At 40.0% G+C, this 14,895-nt stretch overlaps 1 protein-coding gene and 1 long non-coding RNA gene across 2 annotated transcripts; both read left to right on the forward strand.

The window, feature by feature from the left end:
- The first annotated feature begins 11,592 nt into the window (after nucleotides 1-11,592).
- LOC124280721 lies at nucleotides 11,593-12,249 on the forward strand. The gene is made up of 3 exons (XR_006899755.1): nucleotides 11,593-11,664; nucleotides 11,996-12,051; nucleotides 12,226-12,249. It is a non-coding gene; the product is annotated as an uncharacterized LOC124280721 (long non-coding RNA).
- A 10-nt stretch (nucleotides 12,250-12,259) lies between these two features.
- Nucleotides 12,260-13,196, forward strand: LOC124280718. Its single transcript, XM_046716703.1, has 2 exons — nucleotides 12,260-12,279; nucleotides 12,727-13,196. Exon 2 carries the CDS (start codon nucleotides 12,738-12,740, stop codon nucleotides 13,128-13,130), a length of 393 nt encoding a protein of 130 aa, XP_046572659.1. The 5' UTR covers nucleotides 12,260-12,279; nucleotides 12,727-12,737; the 3' UTR covers nucleotides 13,131-13,196.
- The last annotated feature ends 1,699 nt before the right edge of the window (nucleotides 13,197-14,895 follow it).

Raw genomic sequence — 14,895 nt, forward strand, 5'->3', positions numbered from 1 at the left:
ACCCTCCATCTGTCTTCCTGGTAGTATAGACTATACATCTCCTGTTTCAGGTGTTGCGGGTATGACGCATATTGTGAACAAGTATGGAGGGTCAGCCCTACGACGACATTATTTTAATAAAAACAGAAGCAGTGACACGTGCTCAGTAAAACAGCATCACCCTGAGGCTGAGGGACTTGAATCGGACTCCTGTTCCAGCCAACTATATGATCCAAAGTGTGTCCCCTGGCAGCCTGTGGTGGGAAGTGGCAGGGGATGCCTGGTCCCGAGGGGAGGGGGTTCCCAATGACCCACTGTACGGGATACCCCCATGGATGGAGGCAGGCGGGCGGGACGAAAGTGAAGATGAAAGCCTCAGCTGGGACGAAGAATTTAATATTCCAGCAGGTGCCCTGTGGGCTGACATTTGTCCTGTGGTGGACTTGGTTTCAGAGGCGCCCTACTAGCTGGAGGAGGAGAAAGTGGTGTAGGAGACAAGGTGAACAAGAGAAAAACGGTGTTGGAGGAGGAGCAGCGGGGATGTATAGAAGAGTGAGTGAGTTTAGTTTTACGCCGCTTTTAGCAATATTCCAGCAATATCACGGCGGGGGACACCAGAATGGGCTTCGCATATTATACCCATGTGGGGAATCGAACCCGGGTCTTTGGCATGATGAGGGAACACTTTAACCACTAGGCTACCCCACCTCCCCTACAGGCTTTGCTGAAACATCTGCCGTAGAAGAAGGTGTAGCAGGGACTCAAGGGGGGATGGGGTGCAGGAGGAGGTTTGTAGATGCAGGCTAGGGAAGGGAGGGAGGAAACCCGGTCATTATAAAGGAGAACATAAAAAATAATACAATGAAGAAAAATATTCCTTTGTTGTTTTTGCTGCATGGACTATTTTTAAACCTTGTAAAAAGATACTTTACTAACCTCGTGTTTATATCATTTGTGATACATATATAAATACAAAAAATATTTACTTTGTAACCGAATTCTTGTTTGATGTTTGTGTACATTTATTAAATGATAAAACATATTGTGGTGTTATTATAAATTAATGAAATATCTTACATTACATCTGGGGCGCCCTTACTGCATTACGTCCTAATGCACGATCTGTGAATACAACTGACAATATTACAACAAACCCTTGCAGATGGTTGGATATCATAAGAGTTAGTGTGAAAATCTCCAAATATTCCTTTGTTGTTTTTGCTGCTGTTGTTATCACCTGCATGGACTATTTTTAAACCTTGTAAAAAGATATTTTATTAACCTCGTGTTTATATCATTTGTGATGCATATTTAAATACAACAAATATTTACTTTGTTACCGAATTCTTGTTTGATGTTTGTACATATTTATTAAAAATTAAAACATATTGTGGTGTTATTTTAAATTAGTGAAATATCTTACATTACATCTGTGACGCCCTTGCTGCAATACGCCTCAATCCACGATCTGTGAATGCAACAGACAATTACAACAAACCCTTGCAGATGGTTGGATATCATTAGAGTTAGTTTGATCTGTGAAAATCTCCCAGGAACTGTACACGGCTGTTGCTCCAGTTGTGGTGGTTGCATTTCAGACACTCCAGCATATATAACAAGGATTCAACGTTAGATCAAAGTGATTGAAAACGAATAACATAACTTGCAAAACTGAAATTAAAGACCATATGTTAGAGACCTATTCAGATGCACAATTCAATACCATAAACAAGATTCTACCATGACTTCAGTAAACACTGGATAGTGATTGGTTAATTAAAGTCATTCAGAGGTATATAATCCCGTTATACATGTATCTGATTTTCCGTGCGCAATCATACATGGTTTACGGTAATGCACTATTTTTGTCTGCCCAGCAACATGGCGGACACCAAACAACCTACCGATGCATCTATAAATTACGGCGATTTTTGCTGTCGGAAATTACATATGTCTTTAAAAGATGGATTTAGCGATGACGGGCTCGACTCACTACTGGCGTAAATCACAGCAATAGGTGTTTATACATACAAAAGTACTTCGAAAGCATGGAAACAAATATTTAGTCGAACAAGATCAAAACATCGTCTGCTTTCCGAATAAAAATTCAGCAAAAACAAATATGTTTACGTTGATTCTATGTTATATCAGAATAGATCCAGCAATAGACTGCTACATAATTTCCGTGTTAAATTTATTAATAGCTTTCGTCAACGATATCGCAACTGATCTTGATCCGGTAACGGAGGATGCATTAACATCGAACACCGAAGAAATTTTAATGCCTTCCGTCCACATAAATAAACAGTTGGGTTATCAGTTCAAACAAAATGATATTTTGAAATTTGTACTGTTTCAAATTTAGCACTAGTAAAACACAATTACAGAATCTGCAAACCGTTCTGTTTAGCCCAACATATTTTTTTTCTAAAAGTATAATATCGTTGAAAAAGTTATTTAGCTTCGTCATGATCCCTCTTATCCATTACACTGCTTGATCTAAAGTAGTCTATTAAAGTATAATTAATTACCTTACCGTGTTTATGCCAGAGGTACACCCTCATGTCCTGATCCATCCTTTCGGAAATATCACCACAAATCTTCTCTTTGTCAACAGCTAGACTCCCGAACATGCCAGCGAATCCGATTCAATTTGAATTCACTACACTTTGAAGCCACTAGGTCACAAAACACTTTCCAAAATGTAGAAAATAATATCCGTAGAATCGAATTTGAGCACAAACTAAAGTACACACATGAGTGTGTAAGAGTCACCACAGCACACTCCGGTACAGCGATGACTTACATAACATCAGTGCCACAGGCCAATTTGCATATCACGTGACCGGACTTTTCTCTTGTTTGTAAGCAAACGCGCATATTCATAATAATAAGAGACTGGACTCACGAAAGCTATTCGGCGCTCTCTTCAAGTTTTACATTGTTACATATATATTCTTCCACAACTGCGGCAGTTAGGTCTATGACAGTACATATTTAGATATCAAACTGGCTGCATCGTTTACTCTCCGTCGGCTTCGATGACTGCACGTGGAGCCGTACTACCTATGGAAACAAAGGATCGCTACGAAAATCGAAATAGTGTTACATATTTTTGGATATTTTCTCAGTGAAACTAAACCAGTCTATTAAAGATGTTTAGTTAGATGTGTAGACTCGTCAAAAATGAAAGAGTAAAAGAAATCTGTACATTATATTGAATGGACATTGCAAGATGTGACGAATCGTCACATTTTTTTGGCCTGTGGCAGAGGTACTATGCTGGCTTGCCGCATGGAACTCTGGGTAGGAGAGTGTCACCACAGCTGTCGCACGCAGACGTAGAGGTGCGTGAAATCGTCAAGTTGACAGGGCGCAAAATTCAACAAACTTATCTAAATTCGGTACAACACGGACTTCTCGTTACAGCAAAAGCGCCTCTACTCTTAAATTTTGTACCAGTACAGTAATTAGATATGAAAGACTATCTCAGTCATACAATCAGGTTAACCTTGCGCAAACTGTCAGAGGCTCTCCTGTCGGATCTTTCCACATTTGCACGTAAATGTAAACAATGACTTCCGAGAAAAGGTCAAGGCCATGAGGTTGCTGCCATTATTCTGGTGGGGAATGGGTCTACGGTGGAATTTTCAAATGTGAACCAAGCTTTTTAAACTTATTTGATATATGTTTTCTAACTTACCAGTTAATGATTGGTGATTGATGCATTGAAAAAACAAAACGTGATTTGTTATTACTGAATCTGGAGTTTGTTAGTCATTATTGGTTTGTACCACTCAATCACCCAGTTTCGGGCGATGCCACTTGAGATTGGAATGCAAGGCCGCTTCACGTATTGACTCGTAACAAAGAAAGAGCTCCACCTGAAATTGTTCATAAAATTGTCATGGTAGAATGGAGATAAACCTACTGTGTGGGAAAATCAGAGGTATATAACGAAATTATATTAGCTCTAAATTTCACGCTACGCGTTCGGTTTTAAATGAAATTTAGAGCTATTATAATTTCGTTATATACCCCCTCATTTTCCCACACAGTAGGTTTATCTCCTAAATAATACACGCACGCCCACATGCACACGCGCACACGCGCACACAGGTGTGTGTGTGTGTAAGACAAAGGCTATGTTAACTGATTCAGACATAATATTCATCAGTTTGTCTTGCAATAACAAGTTGCCTGTTGAAATAAAAATGTACAAATTAGAAACTTGCAAAATTGGCAAAGTGAACGGTACACCTTTGTTTGACTTCATACCGTAGTTTTTTGTTTGTTTATTTTTTATTTTATTTTCGCCCGGCGTTTCGATGGCATAGCTATTTGACTGTGCCCCACTGCAATGGTTGAAGAATAAGGTTGTACTGTGGGAAATCTAAACCAGGGTGACTATCATCAGTATCCACATCCCAGGCATCTCTCGAGTGAATAAACCTTTCTACTTCTTTTCACGCAAGAAGACAGTTCCCAGTATTTTGTTGATATAATAAGTTATCATTTTCCAAGAAAATGTTGGAAATGTGGGTTTTCTGATGATGTGAAACGATCTCCCCACTGGTCTGACGAGAAAGTCGATTTCTTTTGTTTGTTGTGTTTGCGGCTGCAGGAACGCTGCATATGCACAAGAATATATCTTGGAGCAAAGTACCATTTGGCGGGGTTCATTGATGTTGTGGAAGACCACAGACATGTCTGTAAACCTGACCTTGTGACAATCAGACAAAATCTGAATGGACAACGGCACATGACTGATATCGCAGACAGTTGTACCACAGAAACAAACAAACAAACAAATAAATAAATAAATAAACAAATAGGCCAGAACAAGTCTTAATTTCAGTCTTGACTTAACCCATCATTGGAGTCTTGAGGGGAACTGAGTTTTATTTATTCTTCCGGGATCAAGGATACACGAGTCACAGAGTCTCCTAAGGCGCCGCAATTAGTTGTGCACAGTAGCGTCCCTTATAAGGTGGGGAGGGGGGGGGGTGGTTAAGAGAGAGAGAGAGGGAGGTGATGTTGGGTTTCCTCAACCCCTCAGATTATCAGGACCCGTTGTTAGTCATATGGTCATTGTTAATGGCCAAAACAATATAACTCCATGATCACAAGTAGCAAATATAATGTTTGCACTACTTCTGGCCATGCATGTATTCCTTCTGGCTTTTACATGTGTGAGTAAAGTTCAAGTTTCATTCAGCCTCAGTGGATGAATCACTAGTTCTATTCCTGTTTCTGGAAGAACTTTGCCAGGACACCGGTACAACGATATACATATTTCCGTTTTGAGCTGATTTACACAGTTTACAAATTGGTTTTTACATCCATACCGCCGGCAACGCAAAAAACACCCTCTGCAGTCAAAACGACAAATATGTTTAATAAACTGATTCTAAAACAGTTTTTCAGAATCCCCAAACCGAAAACCCCCTCTCTGGCAGCGCCCTCTACATACAGATTGTTCAGTGTTACACAAAATTCGTCATCACCTGCGTTGTTGCTGCCAATGACGTCACAGACAGCGTCACGTGACACTTCAACAATCACTGCGTCTTTTTATTGGAAAGCTTTAGAGATGGGTTTGTTTGGTGTTATACAGGGAGTGTGTAGTTCCTTGACGTTGCAACATCTACGCGATGTCACTGCTAAAAGCATCGTACAAGAAGCAGGGTAAGATATGGTCAACCTGTATTAAAGGTTCCGATTCGGTTAAGGAGCCGTCATTTCACGGGCTTAATGACAGACCATTGACACTTGTCACTATTCATTAAAATGTAGGTGCACTATGATTAACAATTGACTTATAGAACTAAACATTTAGATACATTTTTGGGGCTGCCTTAAAAAGGTGAGCCTGGTCCAGTGCTGCTGGGTGTTTTTTGAAAGCGCAAACGCGAACGCACACACATCCGCACACACGAACTATGTACTTATTTTAAGGAATTATATATTGATCATGTTGATATTTTATTCGTTAGTTCCCATTTTAAGATGTATGTTTCCAGGTCCATACTCTCTAGCTTGCCCCGCTCTGTGGTACAGAACGCCAAGGTCGATCTGGGTAAGTTGTCTACATCATGCCTTTACATGAGTGAATGTTGTTTTACATTGGTGTACAAAACAGTAATCTTCATACCTTCCTGAATGTTATTTCGCCACAAAGGAACAACACATGGGGTGGGGTAGGAGGCTTATGTACCTGAGTAATACACATGTCGTATTTAATGTTTTACAGAACTGAAGTCTGGATTTGCGAAAGCGGGCGTCACTGGAGGGACTGCTCTGTTGTGTAAGTAGTGTCAGTTGGGCTTATCACATCAAATCTCCAACCTATAACCTTGTGCCTTTGTCTTTACAATAGAGGAGTGAGTGAGTGAGTTGGGTTTAAATCCGCTTTGAGAGGACATGTTCGTTATATCACGGTGTGTCAGTCTGATTGGGGAGGAAAGCGGGAAGCGATGCATTTCTTTGGTGCCACCATCATGGCGCTGACAAATCTGGAAACATCATCATATAACTTAATGATTAATTTATCTGTTTAAAATGGGAGGAAAAACCAGTAAAACACGTTAGCCATGTGAAACACAATAACACATTGGGCATGTTGTAGGAACATGATAATGATCGGGACAAAAACCTGTTTCAAAACATTGAGCTGTGGATCCTTAAACGACCAAGGGACACAACCCTCCATCTGTCTTCCTGGTAGTATACACTATACATCTCCTGTTTCAGGTGTTGCGGGTATGACGTATATTGTGAACAAGTATGGAGGGTCTGCCCTACGACGAAAATATTTTAATAAAAAAACAGAAGTGAAAGACACGTGCTCAGTCAAACCACATCACCCTGAGGCTGAGGGACTTGAATCGGACTCCTGTTCCAGCCAACTATATGATCCAAAGTGGTGTGTGTCCCCTGGCAGCCTGTGGTGGGAAGTGGCAGGGGATGCCTGGTCCCGAGGGGAGGGGGGTTCCCAATGACCCACTGTACGGGATACCCCCATGGATGGAGGCAGGCGGGCGGGACGAAAGTGAAGATGAAAGCCTCAGCTGGGACGAAGAATTTAATATTCCAGCAGGTGCCCTGTGGGCTGACATTTGTCCTGTGGTGGACTTGGTTTCAGAGGCACCCTACTAGCTGGAGGAGGAGAAAGTGGTGTAGGAGACAAGGTGAACAAGAGAAAAACGGTGTTGGAGGAGGAGCAGCGGGGATGTATAGAAGAGTGAGTGAGTTTAGTTTTACGCCACCTCCCCTACAGGCTTTGCTGAAACATCTGCCGTAGAAGAAGGTGTAGCAGGGACTCAAGGGGGGATGGGGTGCAGGAGGAGGTTTGTAGATGCAGGCTAGGGAAGGGAGGGAGGAAACCCGGTCATTATAAAGGAGAACATAAAAAATAATACAATGAAGAAAAATATTCCTTTGTTGTTTTTGCTGCATGGACTATTTTTAAACCTTGTAAAAAAGATACTTTACTAACCTCGTGTTTATATCATTTGTGATACATATATAAATACAAAAAATATTTACTTTGTAACCGAATTCTTGTTTGATGTTTGTGTACATTTATTAAATGATAAAACATATTGTGGTGTTATTATAAATTAATGAAATATGTTACATTACATCTGTGGCGCCCTTACTGCATTACGTCCTAATGCACGATCAGTGAATACAACTGACAATATTACAACAAACCCTTGCAGATGGTTGGATATCATTAGAGTTAGTGTGAACTGTGAAAATCTCCAAATATTCCTTTGTTGTTTTTGCTGCTGTTGTTATCACCTGCATGGACTATTTTTAAACCTTGTTAAAAGATATTTTATTAACCTCGTGTTTATATCATTTGTGATGAATATTTAAATACAACAAATATTTACTTTGTTACCGAATTCTTGTTTGATGTTTGTACATATTTATTAAAAATTAAAACATATTGTGGTGTTATTTTAAATTAGTGAAATATCTTACATTACATCTGTGACGCCCTTGCTGCAATACGCCTCAATCCACGATCTGTGAATGCAACAGACAATTACAACAAACCCTTGCAGATGGTTGGATATCATTAGAGTTAGTTTGATCTGTGAAAATCTCCCAGGAACTGTACACGGCTGTTGCTCCAGTTGTGGTGGTTGCATTTCAGACACTCCAGCATATATAACAAGCATTCAACGTTAGATCAAAGTGATTGAAACCGAATAACATAACTTGCAAAACTGAAATTAAAGACCATATGTTAGAGACCTATTCAGATGCACAATTCAATACCAAAACAAGATTCTACCATGACTTCAGTAAACACTGGATGGTGATTGGTTAATTAAAGTCATTCAGAGGTATATAATCACGTTATACATGTATCTGATTTTCCGTGCGCAATCATACATGGTTTACGGTAATGCACTATTTTTGTCTGCCCAGCAACATGGCGGACACCAAACAACCTACCGATGCATCTATAAATTACGGCGATTTTGCTGTCGGAAATTACACATATGTCTTTAAAGATGGATTTAGCGATGACGGGCTCGACTCACTACTGGCGTAAATCACAGCAATAGGTGTTTATACATACAAAAGTACTTCGAAAGCATGGAAACAAATATTCAGTCGAACAAGATCAAAACATCGTCTGCTTTCCGAATAAAAAATCAGCAAGAACAAATATGTTTACGTTGATTCTATGTTATATCAGAATAGATCCAGCAATAGACTGCTACATAATTTCCGTGTTAAATTTATTAATAGCTTTCGTCAACGATATCGCCACTGATCTTGATCCGGTAACGGAGGATGCATTAACATCGAACGCCGAAGAAATTTTAATGCCTTCCGTCCACATAAATAAACAGTTGGGTTATCAGTTCAAATAAAATGATATTTTGAAATGTGTACTGTTTCAAATTTAGCGGTAGTAATTACAGAATCTGCAAACCGTTCTGTTTAGCCCAACATATTTTTTTCTAAAAGTATAATATCGTTGAAAAAGTTATTTAGCTTAGTCATGATCCCTCTTATCCATTACACTGCTTGATCTAAAGTAGTCTATTAAAGTATAATTAATTACCTTACCGTGTTTATGCCAGAGGTACACCCTCATGTCCTGTTCCATCCTTTCGGAAATATCACCACAAATCTGGCTCTTTGTCAACAGCCTCGCGAACATGCCAGCGAATCCGAATCAATTTGAATTCACTACACTTTGAAGCCACTAGGTCACAAAAACACTTTCCAAAATGTAGAAAATAATATCCGTAGAATCGAATTTGAGCACAAAGTACACACATGAGTGTGTAAGGGTCACCACAGCTGTCGCACGCAGACGTAGAGGTGCGTGAAAAGGTCAAGTTGACAGGGCGCAAAATTCAACAGTATCTAAATTCGGTACAACACGGACTTCTCGTTACAGCAAAAGCGCCTCTACTCTTAAATTTTGTACCAGTATACCAGTAATTAGATATCAAAGTCTATCTCAGTCATACAATCAGGTTAACCTTGCACAAACTGTCAGAGGCTCTCCTGTCGCATCTTTCCAAATTTGCACGTAAATGTAAACAATAATTTCCGAGAAAAGGTCAAGGTCATGATGTTGCTGCCATTATTCTGGTGGGGAAAGGGTCTACGGTGGAATTTTCAAATGTGAACCAAGCTTTTTAAACTTATTTGATATATGTTTTCCAACTTATCAGTTAATGATCGGTGATTAATGCATTGAAAAAAAACAACGTGATTTGTTATTACTGAATCTGGAGTTTGTTAGTTATTGACGGTATGCCACCAATCACCCCGTTTCGGGCGATGCCACTTGAGATTGGAATGCGAGGCCGCTTCACGTATTGACTCATAACCAAAGAAAGAGTTCCAACTGAAATTGTTCTTAAAATTGTCATGGTAGAATGGAGATAAACCTACTGTGTTGGAAAATCAGAGGTATATAACGAAATTATATTATCTCTAAATTGTTCATTTTAAAACCGCTACGCGTTCGGTTTAAATGAAATTTAGAAACTCTTATAAAATATACCCCTCATGGTTTAGAATAAATACACGTACACCCACATGCACACGCACGCGCACACACAGGTGTGTGTGTGTAAGACAAAGGCTATGTTAACTAATTCAGACATAATATTCATCAGTTTGTCTTGCAATAACAAGTTGCCTGTTGAAATAAAAATGTACAAATTAGAAACTTGCAAAATTGGCAAAGTGAACGGTACACCTTTGTTTGACTTCATACCGTAGTTTTTGTTTGTTTATTTTTATTTTATTTTCGCCCGGCGTTTCGATGGCATAGCTATTTGACTGTGCCCCACTGCAATGGTTGAAGAATAAGGTTGTACTGTGGGAAATCTAAACCAGGGTGACTATCATCAGTATCCACATCCCAGGCATCTCTCGAGTGAATAAACTTTTCTACTTCTTTTCACGCAAGACAGACAGTTCCCAGTATTTTGTTGATATAATAAGTTATCATTTTCCAAGAAAATATTGGAAATGTGGGTTTTCTGATGATGTGAAACGATCTCCCACTGGTCTGACGAAAGTCGATTTCTTTTGTTTGTTGTGTTTGCGGCTGCAGAAACGCTGCATATGCACAAGAATATATCTTGGAGCAAGTACCATTTGGCGGGGTTCATTGATGTTGTGGAAGACCACAGACATGTCTGTAAACCTGACCTTGTGACAATCAGACAAAATCTGAATGGACAACGGCACATGACTGATATCGCAGACAGTTGTACCACAGAAACAAACAAACAAACAAATAAATAAATAAACAAATAGGCCAGAACAAGTCTTAATTTCAGTCTTGTCTTGACTTAACCCATCATTGTAGACTTGAGGGGAACTGAGTTATATTTATTCTTCCCGGATCAAGGATACACGAGTCACAGAGTCTCCTAAGGCGCCGCAACTAGCTGTGCACAGTAGCGTCCCTTATAAGGTGTGTGTGTGGGGGAGAGGGGGAGAGAGAGAGAGAGAGGGAGGTGATGTTGTGTTTCTTCAGGAGGACCCGGGTACCCCTCAGATTATCAGGGCCCGTTGTTAGTCATATGGTCATTGTTAATGGCCAAAATAATATAACTCCATGATCACAAGTAGCAAATATAATGTTTGCACTACTTCTGGCCATGCATGTATTCCTTCTGGCTTTTACATGTGTGAGTAAAGTTCAAGTTTCATTCAGCCTCAGTGGATGAATCACTAGTTCTATTCCTGTTTCTGGAAGAATTTTGCCAGGACACCGACACAGCGATATACATATTTCCGTTTTGAGCTGATTTACACAGTTTACAAATTGATTTTCACATCCATACCGCCGGCAACGCAAAAAACACCCTCTGCAGTCAAAACGACAAATATGTTTAATAAACTGATTCTAAAACAGTTTTTCAGAATCCCCAAACCGAAAAACCTCTCTATGGCAGCGCCCTCTACATACAGATTGTTCAGTGTTACACAAAATTCGTCATCACCTGCGTTGTTGCTGCCAATGACGTCACAGACAGCGTCACGTGACACTTCAACAATCACTGCGTCTTTTTATTGAAAAGCTTTAGAGATGGGTTTGTTTGGTGTTATACAGGGAGTGTGTAGTTCCCTGACGTTGCAACATCTACGCGATGTCACTGCTAAAAGCATCGTACAAGAAGCAGGGTAAGATATGGTCCACCTGTATTCAATGCTTCCGATTCGGTTAAGGAGCCGTCATAATGACGGGCTTAGCGACAGACCATTGACACTTGTCACTATTCATTAAAACGTAGGTGCACTATGATTAACAATTGACTTATAGAACTAAACATTTAGATACATTTTTTGGGCTGCCTTAAAAAGGTGAGACTGGTCTAGTGTTGCTGGGTGTTTTTTGAAAGCGCAAACACACACACACACGCACTCACGAACTATGTACTTATTTTAAGGAATTATATATTGATCATGTTGATATTTTATTCGTTAGTTCCCATTTTAAGATGTATGTTTCCAGGTCCATACTCTCTAGCTTGCCCCGCTCTGTGGTACAGAACGCCAAGGTCGATCTGGGTAAGTTGTCTACATCATGCCTTTACATGAGTGAATGTTGTTTTACATTGGTGTACAAACCAGTAATCTTTATACCTTCCTGAATATTATTTCGATACAAAGGAACAACAGATAGGGTGGGGTAGGAGCCTAATGAAACTGAGTAATACACATGTCGTATTTAATGTTTTACAGAACTGAAGTCTGGATTTGCGAAAGCTGTCGTCACTGGAGGGACTGCTCTGTTGTGTAAGTAGTGTCAGTTGGTGTCATCACATCAAATCTCTAACCTATAACCTTGTGCCTTTGTCTTTACAATAGAGGAGTGAGTGAGTGAGTTGGGTTTAAATCCGCTTTGAGAGGACATGTTCGTTATATCACGGTGTGTCAGTCTGATTGGGGAGGAAAGCGGGAAGTGAAGCATTTCTTTGGTGGCACCATCATGGCGCTGACAAATCTGGAAACATCATCATATAACTTAATGATTAATTTATCTGTTTAAAATGGAAGGGGAAAGTCAGTAACACTCGTCAATTATGTGAAACACAATTCCACATTGGGCATGTTGTAGGAACATGATAATGATCGGGACAAAAACCTGTTTCAAAACATTGAGCAGTGGATCCTTAGACGGCCAAGGGACACAACCCTCCATCTGTCTTCCTGGTAGTATACACTATACATCTCCTGTTTCAGGTGTTGCGGGTATGACGTATATTGTGAACAAGTATGGAGGGTCTGCCCTACGACGAAAATATTTTAATAAAAAAACAGAAGTGAAAGACACGTGCTCAGTAAAACAGCATCACCCTGAGGCTGAGGGACTTGAATCGGACTCCTGTTCCAGCCAACTATATGATCCAAAGTGGTGTGTGTCCCCTGGGAGCCTGTGGTGGGAAGTGGCAGGGGATGCCTGGTCCCGAGGGGAGGGGGTTCCCAATGACCCACTGTACGGGATACCCCCATGGATGGAGGCAGGCGGGCGGGACGAAAGTGAAGATGAAAGCCTCAGCTGGGACGAAGAATTTAATATTCCAGCAGGTGCCCTGTGGGCTGACATTTGTCCTGTGGTGGACTTGGTTTCAGAGGCACCCTACTAGCTGGAGGAGGAGGAAGTGGTGTAGGAGACAAGGTGAACAAGAGGGGAACGGTGTTGGAGGAGGAGCAGCGGGGGATGTATAGAAGAGTGAGTGAGTTTAGTTTTACGCCGCTTTTAGCAATATTCCAGCAATATCACGGCGGGGGACACCAGAATGGGCTTCGCATATTATACCCATGTGGGGAATCGAACCCGGGTCTTTGGCATGATGAGGGGACACTTTAACCACTAGGCTACCCCACCTCCCCTACAGGCATGGACTAATGCGACAAGCTTTGCTGAAACATCTGCCGTAGAAGAAGGTGTAGCAGGGACTCAAGGGGGGATGGGGTGCAGGAGGAGGTTTGTAGATGCAGGCTAGGGAAGGGAGGGAGGAAACCGGATCATTCATAAAGGAGAACATAAAAAATAATATAATGAAGAAAAATATTCCTTTGTTGTTTTTGCTGCATGGAATATTTTTAAACCTTGTAAAAGATTCTTTATTAACCTCGTGTTTATATCATTTGTGATACATATATAAATACAACAAATATTTACTTTGTAACCGAATTCTTGTTTGATGTTTGTGTACATTTATTAAATGATAAAACATATTGTGGTGTTATTATAAATTAATGAAATATGTTACATTACATCTGTGGCGCCCTTACTGCATTACGTCCTAATGCACGATCTGTGAATACAACTGACAATATTACAACAAACCCTTGCAGATGGTTGGATATCATTAGAGTTAGTGTGAACTGTGAAAATCCCCAAATATTCCTTTGTTGTTTTTGCTGCTGTTGTTATCACCTGCATGGACTATTTTTAAACCTTGTAAAAAGATATTTTATTAACCTCGTGTTTATATCATTTGTGATGCATATTTAAATACAACAAATATTTACTTTGTTACCGAATTCTTGTTTGATGTTTGTATATATTTATTAAAAATTAAAACATATTGTGGTGTTATTTTAAATTAGTGAAATATCTTACATTACATCTGTCGCGCCCTTGCTGCAATACGCCTCAATCCACGATCTGTGAATGCAACAGACAATTACAACAAACCCTTGCAGATGGTTGGATATCATTAGAGTTATTGTGATCTGTGAAAATCTCCCAGGAACTGTACACGGCTGTTGCTCCAGTTGTGGTGGTTGCATTTCAGACACTCCAGCATATATAACAAGCATTCAACGTTAGATCAAAGTGATTGAAAACGAATAACATAACTTGCAAAACTGAAATTAAAGACCATATGTTAGAGACCTATTCAGATGCACAATTCAATACCATAAACAAGATTCTACCATGACTTCAGTAAACACTGGATGGTGATTGGTTAATTAAAGTCATTCAGAGGTATATAATCACGTTATACAGGTATCTGATTTTCCGTGCGCAATCATACATGGTTTACGGTAATGCACTATTTTTGTCTGCCCAGCAACATGGCGGACACCAAACAACCTACCGATGCATCGATAAATTACGGCGATTTTGCTGTCGGAAATTACACATATGTCTTTAAAGATGGATTTAGCGATGACGGGCTCGACTCACTACTGGCGTAAATCACAGCAATAGGTGTTTATACATACAAAAGTACTTCGAAAGCATGGGAACAAATATTTAGTCGAACAAGATCAAAACATCGTCTGCTTTCCGAATAAAAATTCAGCAAAAACAAATATGTTTACGTTGATTCTATGTTATATCAGAATAGATCCAGCAATAGACTGCTACATAATTTCCGTGTTAAATTTATTAATAGC

Source organism: Haliotis rubra, unplaced genomic scaffold, assembly GCF_003918875.1.
Source record: "Haliotis rubra isolate DU_JTF1 unplaced genomic scaffold, ASM391887v1 Scf272, whole genome shotgun sequence".
In the NCBI taxonomy this organism is placed as follows: Eukaryota; Metazoa; Mollusca; class Gastropoda; order Lepetellida; family Haliotidae; genus Haliotis; species Haliotis rubra.